Source organism: Sinohyriopsis cumingii, chromosome 15 (genome assembly GCF_028554795.1).
Source record: "Sinohyriopsis cumingii isolate HCF-2022 chromosome 15, ASM2855479v2, whole genome shotgun sequence".
Lineage (NCBI taxonomy): Eukaryota > Metazoa > Mollusca > Bivalvia > Unionida > Unionidae > Sinohyriopsis > Sinohyriopsis cumingii.
In genome coordinates this window covers 105,415,710-105,430,521 of record NC_142975.1, presented here as the reverse complement: position 1 = coordinate 105,430,521, position 14,812 = coordinate 105,415,710, and the positions used below count along the sequence as shown (strand labels likewise).

The following is a 14,812-nucleotide window of genomic DNA, read 5'->3' as shown; positions in this document are numbered from 1 at the left end:
TTTCTAGTTTCCTGAAGTATGTGAGTCAGTTTCAACTCTCTTGAAATATAAGCTGGAGTTATGACTCATTATACCAAGACAAGTCATTCAGGAAAAATCCCACCCTGCAAATCCAGCAGAAGCCATATGGCTGTATCCTTGAAAAGCAACTGAATGACCCGAGAAGGTAACCTCTTACACTGCTGCTTCAGATTCCACCAAATCAAACTAAACCTTTGGGAAAAAAGATTCTGAGCGGTAAACAAGAGAAGAAGCCTCTGTTTTCAATCCCATACTAAATATATATAATGTCCATATGGGAAAAGTTACATTGGAGCGCTAGACTCATACAAGATGTGAACCAGCAATGTTCTCAATAGCAAATTCAATGGTGTTTTATTCAAACATGTCCCACTCTGTGATTGATTCCCTTTTGGTAAAAGGGCTAAAGTCTTTGGTCATGACAAGTCAAGGATTGCAGAAGGCTGGAGATGTCTTTGTTTTGTCCTACAGTCTCTGCTACATGAAAATAAATGTGAGATTGTGGAACTGTAATCGTATCATAATAGGTGCCAGCTTCTTCACCTAAACGTGCCAATGAATAAATATCGCTTTTGTCTGATGTGTTTCTGATCACACCACTGTGAGAAAATCATGCCATTCCATTATGTTTTCAATGTGGTGAGTCCATGACTTGTTCTGACAGGTGCTTACCCTTGAGAGCTTGCTTAGAGCTACTTGAGGATATGTGTATGCATCCAGACCATTCCAATATATGGAATGAGTGTCAACTGTCCAGGCCTTGAGACTAGGGAGAGAAAGGTTGGGAGCAATCAACATGTCGCTAATAGATTCACGAGTGGTCAACCATTGCAGGTACAGATCTGAATGAATAACGAGGCATAATTCATTCATTTAGCTCAGATTGGTTGACTCCATTGGGGCAATGGGCCTGCCAATACATTTGTCTGCCTAATGTTAGAACATTGAGTTGTCATAAATGATACCACCTGAGAAATCCCAAACCAGTTGGTAAACGTCTGTGGATCTTTGAGATAATTCACTTAAGTGCTGAGGTCTTCAGAAAGAATGAGCATGCCCTTTCCATAAAGCATCTCATGCCATCAATCAAATGCATTCACTATGGCCTTCATCTCTAAGAGACTGATGGTCCCAAGGATGCAACAATGTAATAGTATCCATGAACAATAGAAGATGGTGGGCACCCCAGCCTGCCCTGTAGACATATAATAATAATAATAATAATAATAATAATAATAATAATAATAATAAAAATAATAATAATAATAATAATAATAATAATATTAATGACTTTGCATATCGTCTAATCCTTAGAAGTTCCAAGCACTTTACAACATTAGACAACACCTAAAAATAACTATTAAAAAACACAAAACAAAAACAACAACAAATAATCTATAAAAACCATCATCCATGTAGGCTGGACCTGCATAAGAACACATGCTATATACCAGCCTTTATTTCAGCGCAAGTGATAGTAAAGAGTTTAATGGATCATTCTTAGAAAATGGATCATATATTGATGTTAGTCCCATTTCAACACCAGATGCAAGTGATTTTTAATCGGATGATGAGGCAGATATAGTCCCACTTGCAGAATGGAGTTATGACCTTGCCATGTTCAAGATCAATGATTTTGATCCTCATGTTGATTCAACAATCAAGCTTGGACCACTAAGCAATGAGAAAGATTTTTTTCTCAAGTTTTTTCCTGAATGTCTGGTGTAAATGCTTGTGAAAGAAACAAACGATTATGCCAAGAAAATGGGGGATCAAAAGCAAGACCTGAAATGGTATGAAATCAGCATCACGGAGATGTGGGCATATCTTGGAATATACACCATCATTTTTGTGTGGATAATGACTGTTTTAAGAGGTACGTCTCAGCTTTGTAATTAGAGTGTGTATTTCATTCATGTTTGTATGTGTACATATGTAAATACTGGATTTACATGACTGGGATTTCTTGTATGATGGGATGTAGGAGTATATCAAGTGGAAATATATGAATAACAGACACTATACAAGGTAAGCTGTTTTTTTTATTTCACTTAAATCCAACAAAAACTAATGAAATAATGAATATAAATATAACCATGTTTTCACTGTCAGTTTCTGTAGTCAGCCTTGATGATGCTCTAGTATTCAGAATAGAAACCAGCCTCAGTAGTCTCAGTAACTGACATAACACTCAGCAGTAGTGAAACTGCACAACAGCTGAAGTAGTTAAAGGGTTAATATGGAACCAGAAAGACTGTCATTTGTAGTCACAGTGAATGTATTTCTAATAATGATTTTTGTTTTTAAGATATTGCCATAATGTTTCACTGGATATAATACACTCTTGGTTATTTTGTACCTTACACCATGTCATGCTAGAATGGCAGGTGCTTTCAAGCAATGTGGTTGATAATTCTCCCTCTCTTTCCCTCATTTGTATGTGATTTTGCAGGATCCAGTTTTCATTCTCATAACATTCAACTTTTGAGGACAACCAAGCATGATTCATTTCTCAATATTCACATCAATGATCAATGTGTTGTGTTGTCTGATGAAAGTTATAACACTATGGATGCATGTGCTTCTTATACGGAGTTCCTGGATATATTTTTTCTTCAATAAAATGCTAATATTGGCGAAAAGAATAAATGATAACAGTACCAGGATAGTCTCTATCAATTTATTATCTAATAAGCATTTTATTTATCTATTTTACTATAACATATGGTTTGGCCAATTTATTTCATTTAGTAAGTCTTGGGGCACACGCTGTAGGTTAAAAAATATTCACCATAAGTTCTGGGGCACAGAAAAAATAAATAATTTTTGCGTGTCCAAACTAATTCAGTAAATACAGTAAATAAATCCAAAGCACACACATACAGAGAGTCTGTTTTAAATATTAGTTGCGTGCCTGCCTGGTTACCAGGCTAATGAAACTGAGATTCCCAGACAGGTATTGTTAAAGTCAACAAGAGTTATGGTTCTGAGTTGGCAGCAGTTAATGGTATGTGTCTATTTGCAATACAGAAGACATAATGAAAAGAAAACTTAGCATGCAGCAAGCATACCATATATGCTCACTTATATCTTTTTTTTTTTTTTATACTGAAAATTTGATTTATGCAGAGACGGGGTCATGTTATAAATGCAATACAGTGGAACCTGTCTTGAAAGGTCACCCCTTCTGCCAAAAGTGGATGGCCTCTTATGACAGGTGCTCTCTCATAACAGTACATAACACTATATAATCAATAAATCTGTACATGGAGAACCTGGTCTCTCAAGACAGGTGGTCTCTCCTAGCAGTGGTCTCTGAAGACAGGCTTTACTTTATACACAAAATTTGTATAAATAACTGTTGAAACAGCAAATAAACTTTGACATTTAATTTTTTTTAAATCTCTGTTGAAGCATAAATTAGAACAGAAAAAGCTGAACTCGTTTTCAAGGGTTCATTCTTACCTGAGCTCTTGTTCTTAGCAAACCTAAGAAAAGGAAGAAAAGTGTAAACAAACAACACTCACAGCATTTTGTAAAAAAAAAAGTTTTCTCTAATACAATTTACGTTGAGTGCATTTTCTGACATAATTTTTTAATGATTTAAACAGTGTCCCACAACTTACGACTTGAAAACAAACATGTGTTTCAGAACATGCAATGCACAAAAATTAGTTTTAAAATAAAATAAATAAATTTAAGCTATCCCAACAAATTCGGTATCCCAACATATACGGCAAATACAGTAATGTAGCCGTAACAATTTTTTAGTCATACTGCTACTATGTCTGCAGTGTGGCAGTTTTATAGTGATGTCTGCAGCATAATGTCCCATCCAGACACATTATCCTGACACCAGGCCAACCAGTCCTAACACTAAACCTCTTAATGCTAAGCACCTAGCGAGGTAGCTGTTAGTACCATTTTTTTCATAAGTCTTTGGGATGACATGGCTAGGGTTCGAACCTGTGTCCTCCTGCATCTGAGGTGGATGACCTAACCACAAGGCCACCTGAATGGTCATTAAAACAGACTGCTAGTGAAAGCTTGTTGGAAAAGCAACACCTGCCCTGCTATTCACATGCAAGACAAGTAATTTCTTTGTCACAGGAACCCTTAAAATAATGCATATATGATACCTACATGCAATAACAGAATTAATCACATCAAACTGAGTTTTTCACTCTATAGACCTCTATGTACTTACATTCAACATTAAGGTTTATTGGCTCTGACACAGCATGCACATCCTTGTCTATGGTGTACCTGTTGACCAGCTCACATGATATCATTTTTCTGTGGTCACTCCACATAAGTCCCATTATAACAAAGTGTCCATTGGCATTTGTGATTCCTCTGTTACTGATCCAGTTGACATTAGCAGTCGGATTACCATAGTCAGTGCTACTACATATCAAGGTTCCATTCTGATTCTCAAGCCATGGAAAATGAGCCCCATATTCTTGTACCTCTGGTTTGTTTGGCTGGTCTGATAAAGTTAAAACAGTCAATATAATGTATAACCTAGAATTGTCATACTGTATACATGGTATTTGTACATGTAGCTTATTTTATTTTCTCTTACGCATAAAGTACATTAGTAAACAAGAGGCTCTTGACAGAACTGATGCTTTACTGGCCAAGAAGAATTTCCAGGAATGCAAGTCAGGCCTTTTGTAACTCTTTTTAACTAATGAGAATTCCAATAATCTCTTATATTCTTGAGAAACTCCAACATACCAAATTTGGTATAAAAAAAATATTTTCTTTTATGTCTAAGTGAGCATGTTCACATAACCTCTACGTCCAGTACAAAATTCTTTAAAAATTCTTTCTAATAGCATCTAAACTTGTCTCAGTGTCATCATCAATCAATATACCAAGTTTGATGAAATCTATAACTAATACTTTTGGTGGGAAAAGTAGCATCATTCAAGATATTCTTCATATTAAATTAATAGAAAAAATATTCACTACAAGAAAGCGGCATTAAAAAAAAAAGTATTTTGTATGTCAACATGGTTATCCGATTAGAAGATCTGAAGTAGCTTTTACAAATCTGTCACATCATGGAAGTTCATACTGGCATCATTTTCATTTAGAACGAACTTAGCATAATGAGAAATATTTTAGCGCAAATTCATCTCTTACAAAGAAGCAGTGATAAAATATTTTCAAGATGGTTGCCAGTGATCAGCAAGAATCAACAGCACTTTTATTCAGGATCAAAAGGTCATCTTAAGTTTTTGGTAAAATTCTATAAAATCAATTCAGAAGTAATGACAACACAAGTCAGAAGGTGGCCACCATGATCCTGTAACTGGAGGTCTGATTAGCACTTTTTTCATTTAAAACAAACAGATATATTCCAGGGAAAACCCGATGTCACTAAAACTATTCAAGGAAAGTATACACACAATGTCATAATGGCCAATGATTGCTTTTAGAGCAGCATTGTTTTTCTTTTGTTTAGGATCAACCAGACAACATAGGCCTTGTAGTGAAAATCCCATGTAGCCATGACAATCCATTTAGAACAAGTTTTCATGATGGCGACAATGTAGTCTTCACAGTTGACTGGGGCAAAAAGTGGTTAGCCAGTCGATCTGGCCAGAAATATTTGTAGGCATAGTGAGTAAATTTTAACTGACAGATTTTATTTTTTGTATGATAATAAAAGAAATATAAAAAAACCAAACTAAAAAAACCCAGTAAACTGTTTCTGAATCATGAATCTGGGTATTACGAGAAGAATGATGATTCTTGTTAACTGCAAGGGCTAGATGCTTGTAGCTCAAAATAGAGACTCTTCTGCAATGTCTGATAATACATGCTACTTCCAATTCCCAACATCAACACCTTGAGGTATTTGGATGCCTCAACACCCCCACCAGCTATAAAAAGAAATAAACCAAATACAACAAAGGAAAAAAGAACTATTCAAATGAAATGGGATAACAGAATTTGCTTGGAATAAAGAAACAGGATGCGTAATAAGAGCACAGTAATGCTGTTATAGATCATTCACCTCAACAATGTGAATGATGCACAAGACTGAAGTTCTTGAATTTTCTCACCACCCTCCCAACATGTAGCTATAGTTGCCAAATTAGTTTCATGCATGAATGATTTCAACACCATTTCTATCAACATACAAGGAAAAGAAGCATAATACTCTGAACATGAATAAAGTGAACAAAGAATTGATTTTTGTTTTAGAGTTCCGATTACTAAGTGGATGAGGAAATATTATCCTTGGACTAGTGCCATGAAAAGAATTAGCAGTATAATAATAACTCGTAATGTAGTGCTGTAAAAAAAAGCAATTGTTGAAACGTGCATCATGCAAGAAGATAAAATAAATCACCAAGAGTCCACTGAGGAGACTAATGCTCTTCATTTAGGACCAATAAAACATTATAAAATGTCTCCTGCAGAAAAAGCCATGTTGACTTGACTCTATTCTGCAGATGTAAGAATAACAAGATTTTAAAGATGGCTTATATAGTGGCCATATTGGATATCTAATGTGAAACTTTTCATTTAGGACCAATTAAACTATAATAAAAATTCTTTGGGTATATCAATATCAATATGACTAGTCAACTATAATTTGCAATACTAAGATTTTTTAAATGCAATTAGTAATGGTCATATTGGAAGTCAGATTGGTATCATTTTCATTTATGACCAACTAGACATAATAAGATGTCTTTCTGTGAAAACCCTAAATTTATAATATTATTCATTCAGGAGACATGATAATAGGATTGTCAAGATGGCAACAATGAATGTCTGGGCAGCATCATTTTCCTTTAAGAACAACTAGACATCATACAAAGTCTTTAAGTAAAAGTTGATGTTGATATGGCCATCCATCCAGGAGTAGTAGCAATAACAAGATGACATCATATACAGACTATGCAGATGACACCATTTAACTTGGGACCCAATTTTCAATAATGGACATCAGATCAGAGTGACTTACATTTAGGACCATCTAAAAAGTTTTTAGTGAAAACCCCAAAATTACATGATCCTGCATTCAGGAGATGTTGAGATGACAATATCTGCAAGATGTCCACTGTGTTGGATATATGGATGTCTGAACCATTTCAGTTAGGACACATTATACATTATTAAAAGTTTTCTGGTGAAAACCTCATGTCAATATGACTTTCTGTTCAGGAAGAGTAGCAATAAAAAGGTTTTATAGAGAGCCATCATGGTGGCCATATTGGAAATCAGATCCATTTAGGACCAAGTAGGCATCATAGAAGTCTTCGGGTGAAAAACTCATGTCAACATGTCTATTTGTTTACGATAATAAGATTTTCAGGACAGCTGTTGCAGAAGCCATAGTAGACATTAGATCAGCCTCATTTCATTTAGAAGCAAGTCAGTGAAAAGCCCATGATGATACGACTATCCATTCAGGAAGAGTAGTGATAAGATTTTTACGATAACCACTGTTGTGACAACATTAAATGTCAGGCTGGTACCATTTCATTTAGGACCAGCTGGACATCAAAATAAGTCTTATGGTGAAAACACTTTGTGTATCGAGGGGCATTTTACACTCACAAAAACTGCTCCTGGTGCAACTTATGATTATAAAATTACCAAAAATATTCAACTTGACTTCAATAATTTCACAATATTTATTGTCACATGAATTTGTTCTATAATACTATTGATACTATTGATACTGAAGTTATTTCATGTTCATATCAGTGTTCACATCGTAATTAAGTCACAATAATTCATAAATTTTTGCAGCAAATATATTATACTTCTCTCTTTTCATACCAAATCTGTAAAATAAACACCCAAGTACATCAACTACATACTGATAAAACCATACATTCACTTGTCTTTTCCTCAATGGACACAACCTGCTGATATGCCAGTTGAACTCTTTTTGCGACTTTGGCAAAGATTTCTTTAGCCTTCCTTTTTGTCACCACTGACTTTTTTGGCTCATTGTGCAATCATTTCTTTTCCTTCTCCACGACAGCCTTTTTCCTTTCAAGATGGTGGTTGTATTGGTGTCATGCAGTGCACATATTCTGGCAGAGGGCTACATCTGTTCTCTTATGCAAGAAATGTTTCTTCTTATAGCAATTAACTGCACTTTTTCCAGATGCCTTTTTAGCTTCAATTTTTCTGTATGCAGCTTCTTTTGTAGGTGCTGTTCTAAACTCTTCCAACTGCGATTACTGTAATTCAGATCTTAATTGCAGAGGTCACAAAATGTTCAACCTCTAGAATTCAGTTTTCTTATAAACTGACCAACTAAATGTCTGTCAACTTTTCACTCCAGCCATTCCAATTTCCATATGTTTTTTAAACCTTTATCTAAATTTTTCGTATTATGGTCTCTCTCAACAACTTGTGACACTGTGTTTTGCAAGAATGCTTCTTCTTTCCGTTGCCATCAGTTTCCATTACACGAAGATTCACTGGATGAATTTAATCCTTTGACCAATCAGAATACTTCTTACAAGAGTCGTGTGCTAACTATTATAACTATAATTTACAAAGATCATTGTGGAATGGGACTGGATAGACCGCTTTTAAAAACCCAGATTAAAAATGGATTATATCAAGAAAAATCCGCTTCAAGTAAGGAGAAAAGTGGAAGTCCGCTTTAAAATGGAGGAAAATCATGTCTGGGAATAGCGAAAAACAAGATTTCAAGATTGCAGCAGTAGAGACCAAAATTTAATTTAGGATGAACTGGACCAAGAAATCAAGGTGCTTGCATACTTTTATGTCAATCATCAAAGTAGTTTAGAAGGATTAGCAATAAGAAACTTGTGTTAATGGACAGATCGATGATGATAGACAATAAACTACCCCTTAAGCTCTTCTAGTGTATGACCAGGAGTGGTAATAATTCACAAAATAATGGCCATGTTCACTGCAAATCAAATTATGATTTCTTGGCTATTAAATTCTGTTCACAAAGCAGGATGTAAAGATGTGATTTGTGTAGAATATACATTGATTCTGTTTAGTAAAAGTAAATCACAAATTCACAGAATGAAACTTAGTAACTTTTTCAAATTCCCTCTGACACTTCTCACAAGATTCCCTCAAAAAGATTAATGCTCTACTAGACAAAATAAATGTCCAAGCATCCAATATCAGACAACTTCTTTTTAACTGCTGAGTACTAAAAGCATCTCCAAAATTCTTGAGAAACTCCAAAATACCAAATCTGATAACAAAATTAATTCCTTATATTTGAGTTAATGTTAACAAGATACCCGAAGTATAGTACAAAATTATATAATGTGACTCTAACCTTACATCTGATATCATGAATAGAAGACCACATAACTTGTCTAAGTTTGCTTACATCTTGAAACAATATTTTAAAGAAGAATAAAAACAGTATTTTTCAGATATATCAACAAAGTGGGTTAAAATATAAAAATCGATTTATACTTGTTTATGTCATCATACTTTTAGACAAGTACCACTAAAAGCTAATATGCATTTTTATGGTGATGACTCTTAACATGTTCTTTGGAATGCAACTAAATACAAATTCTGGTCAAAAGTTACTTGTCTATGTCACTGTGTTCATAAGGTTACTTAAGTACAAAAGTAAAAGTGCAAGCAATGACCTTTGACTTTACCCCAAGGTCAATAAGGTCTGGTTTACAAAACTCCTTCATCAATGTTGGTCGGATGCGTACCAATTTTTAATCAGAACCAATTAAATATTGCAAGTAGTGTCTTTTAATGAAAATCCCTTGTCAAGGTCACCGTTTATGTAAGAAGTGCAGTATTCACAAAATTTCTGGCTTTGGAGGTTAGATAATCATTTTCATTAGAACTAACTATTTATTGCTATAATGAAAACCCCATGTTGTTATGAATTTCCATTCATCAGACGTAGATATATAAGGACTTTCAGGATGGCCATCAGGGCATCAATTTTGGATCAACATCATTTTAATACATGAAGAACTATATATTTCAATAAAAAGTAATTAAAAGAAAATGAAAACAATATCAGCATGAGTATTCATTTGGATAAGTAGGTTTCAAAAGTTCTGCTAAAATCTGGGAGGCCACATTGCAATCAGTTTCAGTTAGGACCGGCTGCAGGTGAGAAAACACATGCCATTATGACCATCCCTTAAAAAACTGACTTGTGATAGCAATTCTTTTAATAGGGTGAAACAATACATCACTATATATTAATGCATCCAAGAGACAGAGAATTGATACAAACCATACCTACTATATGCAAGATATGTTAGTTTTCACCAATCATGAATAATTATTATTACTGTGCCTTATTATTATTTAAAATTAGAATTCCTGTGAAACAGCATCTGCAGTCACAGGCATTCATTTTAATTAGTAAAAAGGAAAATGAATATTGAGAATACTCGCCCATCATCTATAAATTAAAACAAAGTGACCTTGTTTCGTAATTTGCGCCCCCCCCCCATTCCATGCTAATTATCTTAACTTAGCTGCAAATTCAGCATATACTATACATTCCAAACTTGTTCCACAGGTATAATGAATACTTTACTCATCATTTAATAACCACTATTACGTGAAGTTACTATGATGAACTACTTTGATTGATTTTAAAGCTATATTACCAGTGTGTCACACTGTCAAATGTTACATTGAATTCTCATTGGTTCATGTTTGTTCCAGTCCAGGCTAAACTAAAACACACCAATCAGAAATTAATTATTCCCCGCTTGACAAACAGGAAGTACTGGCAAAGCCATAGAGAAATTTTGAACAAAATTCATTAATTGATATGTCAAGTGCTTAAACAGTGCTGCTGTCACGGTGTAAAACTGCGTGAATTATACATCTGGGGTCTTCAAGCATGTCATGAATGGTTGTTATCAGACATTCCTGGTTGTATTTCCAGTATGCAGATTACAGATATATAGTTGTCATATATTTATATGCTATTCTCATTGATGACAAGAAAACAAAAATACTTTCAAAACAAACTACCTGACAGAGAGTTTTATTTAACATTTCAGGCCACCGCTTCATTTGCTGGTTAAATATATCTGCAAAAAAAACAAGAATTTCCAAATTTGTTCCCTAAGTACAGTTTAAGGAGAGATGCTGGCAGCATTTTATACTGAGGCAGATCTCTCTCTTTGTCAAAGAAATAAAGGGGGAGTGATAAAAAAGGAGCCAGTAAACCAGTGAGTCAACAAAGTTTATTTTAGTGAAAAATCCTATTTTGGAATAGATGTATCCAAATGATAATATTTGTGAGCTCTGGAAAATTGTACATAACAGTCACAAAGATCAGTTTCTCAACATATTTAAGCTGCCAAAGCTAGCTATGTATATTGCACCTTCAGAGTTAAGCATAGAACAATATTCATACACAGATTACGAGCAACGTATGCTCAGAAATAACAGATTTTTTAAAAATTCATGCCATTGTTTATGCTTTGGAAGACTAGAGAGGTTACACAACAGCTGGGATTTAGATAAGTGCTGACAGACTTTGATGAGTTACCTAGATATGGGTTAGAAGGTTATGAAAACTGAAGTTGAATGACATGTAAAGGTGTCCTTATTTTGTAACAAGCATATTTAGAAAAATAGTCGTGGCTACCAGTGGAACAGAGATAAATTCACCTAAGCATTTTATTGTATTATTCTAGATGGATTTAGCTATTACTTCCATTGTCACTCTGCAATTAACTAGAATGTCATGATGACTCAAGCCAAACATCTATTGTGTGTGTGTGTGTGTGTGTGTGTGTGTAATTTGGATTTTTCATGCAGCTTTAACAACCTTTCAGGCATATGGCTATGATGTCTGCAGTGTGGCAGTTCTATAGTGATGTCTAGCACTGGGGCATCATCCCACCCAGTCACATTATCTTAACACCAGGCTGACCAGTCCTAACTCTAACCTCTTAATGCCTAGGGCCTAGTGAGGAAACTGTTAGTATGTTAGAACCATTTTTATCAGTCTCTGGTATGACTCGGCTAGGGTTTGAACCAGGGACCTCCTGCATCTGAGGCAGACGCTCTAACCACTAGGACACCAGAGCGGTGATATCTATTGTAACGTTGCACATTAATTGCAATGTAATGATTACTTACACCATACACCTATTGTGACTTTGCAATTAACTACAATATCATGATTACGTACATGACACATCTATTGTAACTTTGCAATTAACAACTATGTCATGATCACTAACACAATACATCTATTGTGACTTTGCAATTAACAGCTATGTCATGATTACTTACACCACACATCAATTGTAACTTTGAAATTAACTTCAATGTCATGATTACTTACACCATACATCTATTGTAACTTTGCAATTAACTACAATGTCCCGATTACTTAAACCACACATCTATTGTAACTTTGCAAGTAACACAATCATGATTACTAACACCTTACATCTATCATAGCTTTGTAATTAACTACAATGTCATGATTACTTAAATGAAACATCTATTGTAACTTTGCAATTAACATCTATGTCATGATCACTAACACAATGCATCTATTGTGACTTTGCAATTAACAATTATGTCATGATTACTTACAACAAACAGCTATAGTAACTTTGCAATGAACAACTGTCATGATTACCTACACCATACATCTATTGTAACTTTGCAGTTAACTACAATGTCATGATTACTTACACCATGCATCTATTGTAACTTTGCAGTTAACTACAATGTCATGATTACTTACACCATACATCTATTGTAACTTTGCAATTAACTGCAATGTCATGATTACTTACACCATACATCTATTGTAACTTTGCAGTTAACTACAATGTCATGATTACTTACACCATACATCTATTGTAACTTTGTAATTAACTGCAATGTCATGATTACTTACAAAATACATCTACTGTAACATTGCTTGACACAACAGCAATCTGCTGACCATCAATATTTCCAATGCAGAAGATTTTCTGATTTCTGTTTTCCTTTTTTAGGGTGATGGTTATCTCACTAGTCCGCACATAGAGGCCATCAACATCAGTGACATCAGAATTAGTGATGTTGTCAGTGAGCTGGACTGTTCCTGTTTGTGATTCTAGCATCCATCTAATTGTAGGTACTGGTCGTGATGGACTACTGGTACACTTCAACGTTTGTGAAAATCCATCATAGAACACAAATGTCCCAGTCGTTGAATTTTCAAGTGTCATTGCTGTGACTGATACTGTAAGTGGAAGTAAACATACAATGGCAGCTTGGTGCAGTAAGAAATGATTATTGTGACATAACAGCAGCTTCCACGGATCCTTGAATAAATGAATACCATGGCTATATTTTCTCAGAATGCTAAAGAAGGAAAGAAAATAGCAAGTTCATGTTATAAATAACACACAGATTGGTCTAATTTGGTCTAATAGACTTGTTATCATATGTGGATATTTTCATACATGTTATTATTTTGGTGAACTTCCTGAATTTTATAAGAACTTTCATCCAAATTATTTATATTACCTAAGTTTTTTCAGTGTGTACTTTATTATCTCTATTTGTCATTACATACTACATGATTTTGTCCATTTAGCTGTCAACAAAGCCAGGTTTATAACTTTTGAAGAAAAGTAAATGTTTTCATAAATATCGTTATTCTCAAGAAATCATAGTAATTTAGTAATGAGTTTGGATCTGACAAATGGACATAGCTGGCAAAATGGAAGTCAAGTCTATAGCAATTGTTGATAAGTTGAAATGGACAAGTTCAGAATTGTTATTTTGGAAGGAAGCAAGCTGGGCTAGATGAAACATAATAATGTTCCCAAATAATGTATTCATGATGCATTTTTGATACAGATAAATGTTGCAGGTTAAATATTTCTTTCTCTTCAGTTGAGTACACATTAATATAACTATTCTGTCAGGGTCTTATTTGCATTCACTCAACATTTCATTTTATTCATTCAATCAACTCATGCAACAATGAATACTTACCTTTCACATAAAGTCTAGGTTTACTGGAAGATACGGGTCTACTTGAGTCAATGTTGTAAGCGCTGCAGCAGATGATCTTATTGTGGTCTCCATTATTAGGGCTATAGGTCAGACTGGTTCCATTACCTTTCCACTGAGATTCTATGTACCAGTTTATAGTGGGAGCAGGGCGACTGAATCCTGTCACACACATCAAGGTCACTGGTTCCCAAGAGGTCACACTGAGTGTATCTGCAACTGTGTGGTTGGACTGTTGTAACTCTGCTTTCGTTACATTCACTGGAAAGGTTTAGTACATAAATCGAACTTTTTACACAAATGTCAAAAGTTACTTCAGTAAAACATGTCATATGTCATCTGAAAATTTCACTTCAAACCTCTATGCTGGCACAGTATACGCTTGCAGTCAAATGGAATTACTTTTGACCTTTGATTACCCTATAAATGCTATATAAATAAAATGGATATTAGTTAATGTGTCTTCAATGTATATTAGCACATTAATTACAAAATATAATATTCATTGTGCCAAAATAATAAATGAATATCAAGCACACTATAGACGATGAATTTTTGCAAGTGTTGGTGCTGAGAATGTGATGTGTCAATTAGTAGGGGTTGGGCAGGATGAGATCGGTCATTGTTTTCATGTCTTGAAGTATCAGCATAAAAAATCAATGCCACCTCATGATTAGCAAATGCACAATTGATATGTTGGGTGTTAAGTGACAAGTTATTATTTCAAAAGCAATTTAAACCAATTTAAAAGACTGATTGGTGGTCTCAATCTTAAATAACTTAA

At 34.5% G+C, this 14,812-nt stretch overlaps 1 protein-coding gene across 1 annotated transcript in view; it reads right to left on the bottom strand.

Annotated features, from left to right (window-relative positions):
- The window catches only part of LOC149782420 (uncharacterized), a 162,688-nt gene that overhangs the window by 83,312 nt on the left and 64,564 nt on the right, over positions 1-14,812 (bottom strand). The window contains exons 6-8 of the mRNA XM_089935136.1: positions 14,011-14,289; positions 12,920-13,249; positions 4,229-4,510 (exon numbers count right to left, since the gene is read on the bottom strand). Of these exons, the coding sequence (XP_089791262.1) occupies positions 4,229-4,510; positions 12,920-13,249; positions 14,011-14,289 (891 nt within the window). The remainder of the gene's footprint in view (positions 1-4,228; positions 4,511-12,919; positions 13,250-14,010; positions 14,290-14,812) is intronic.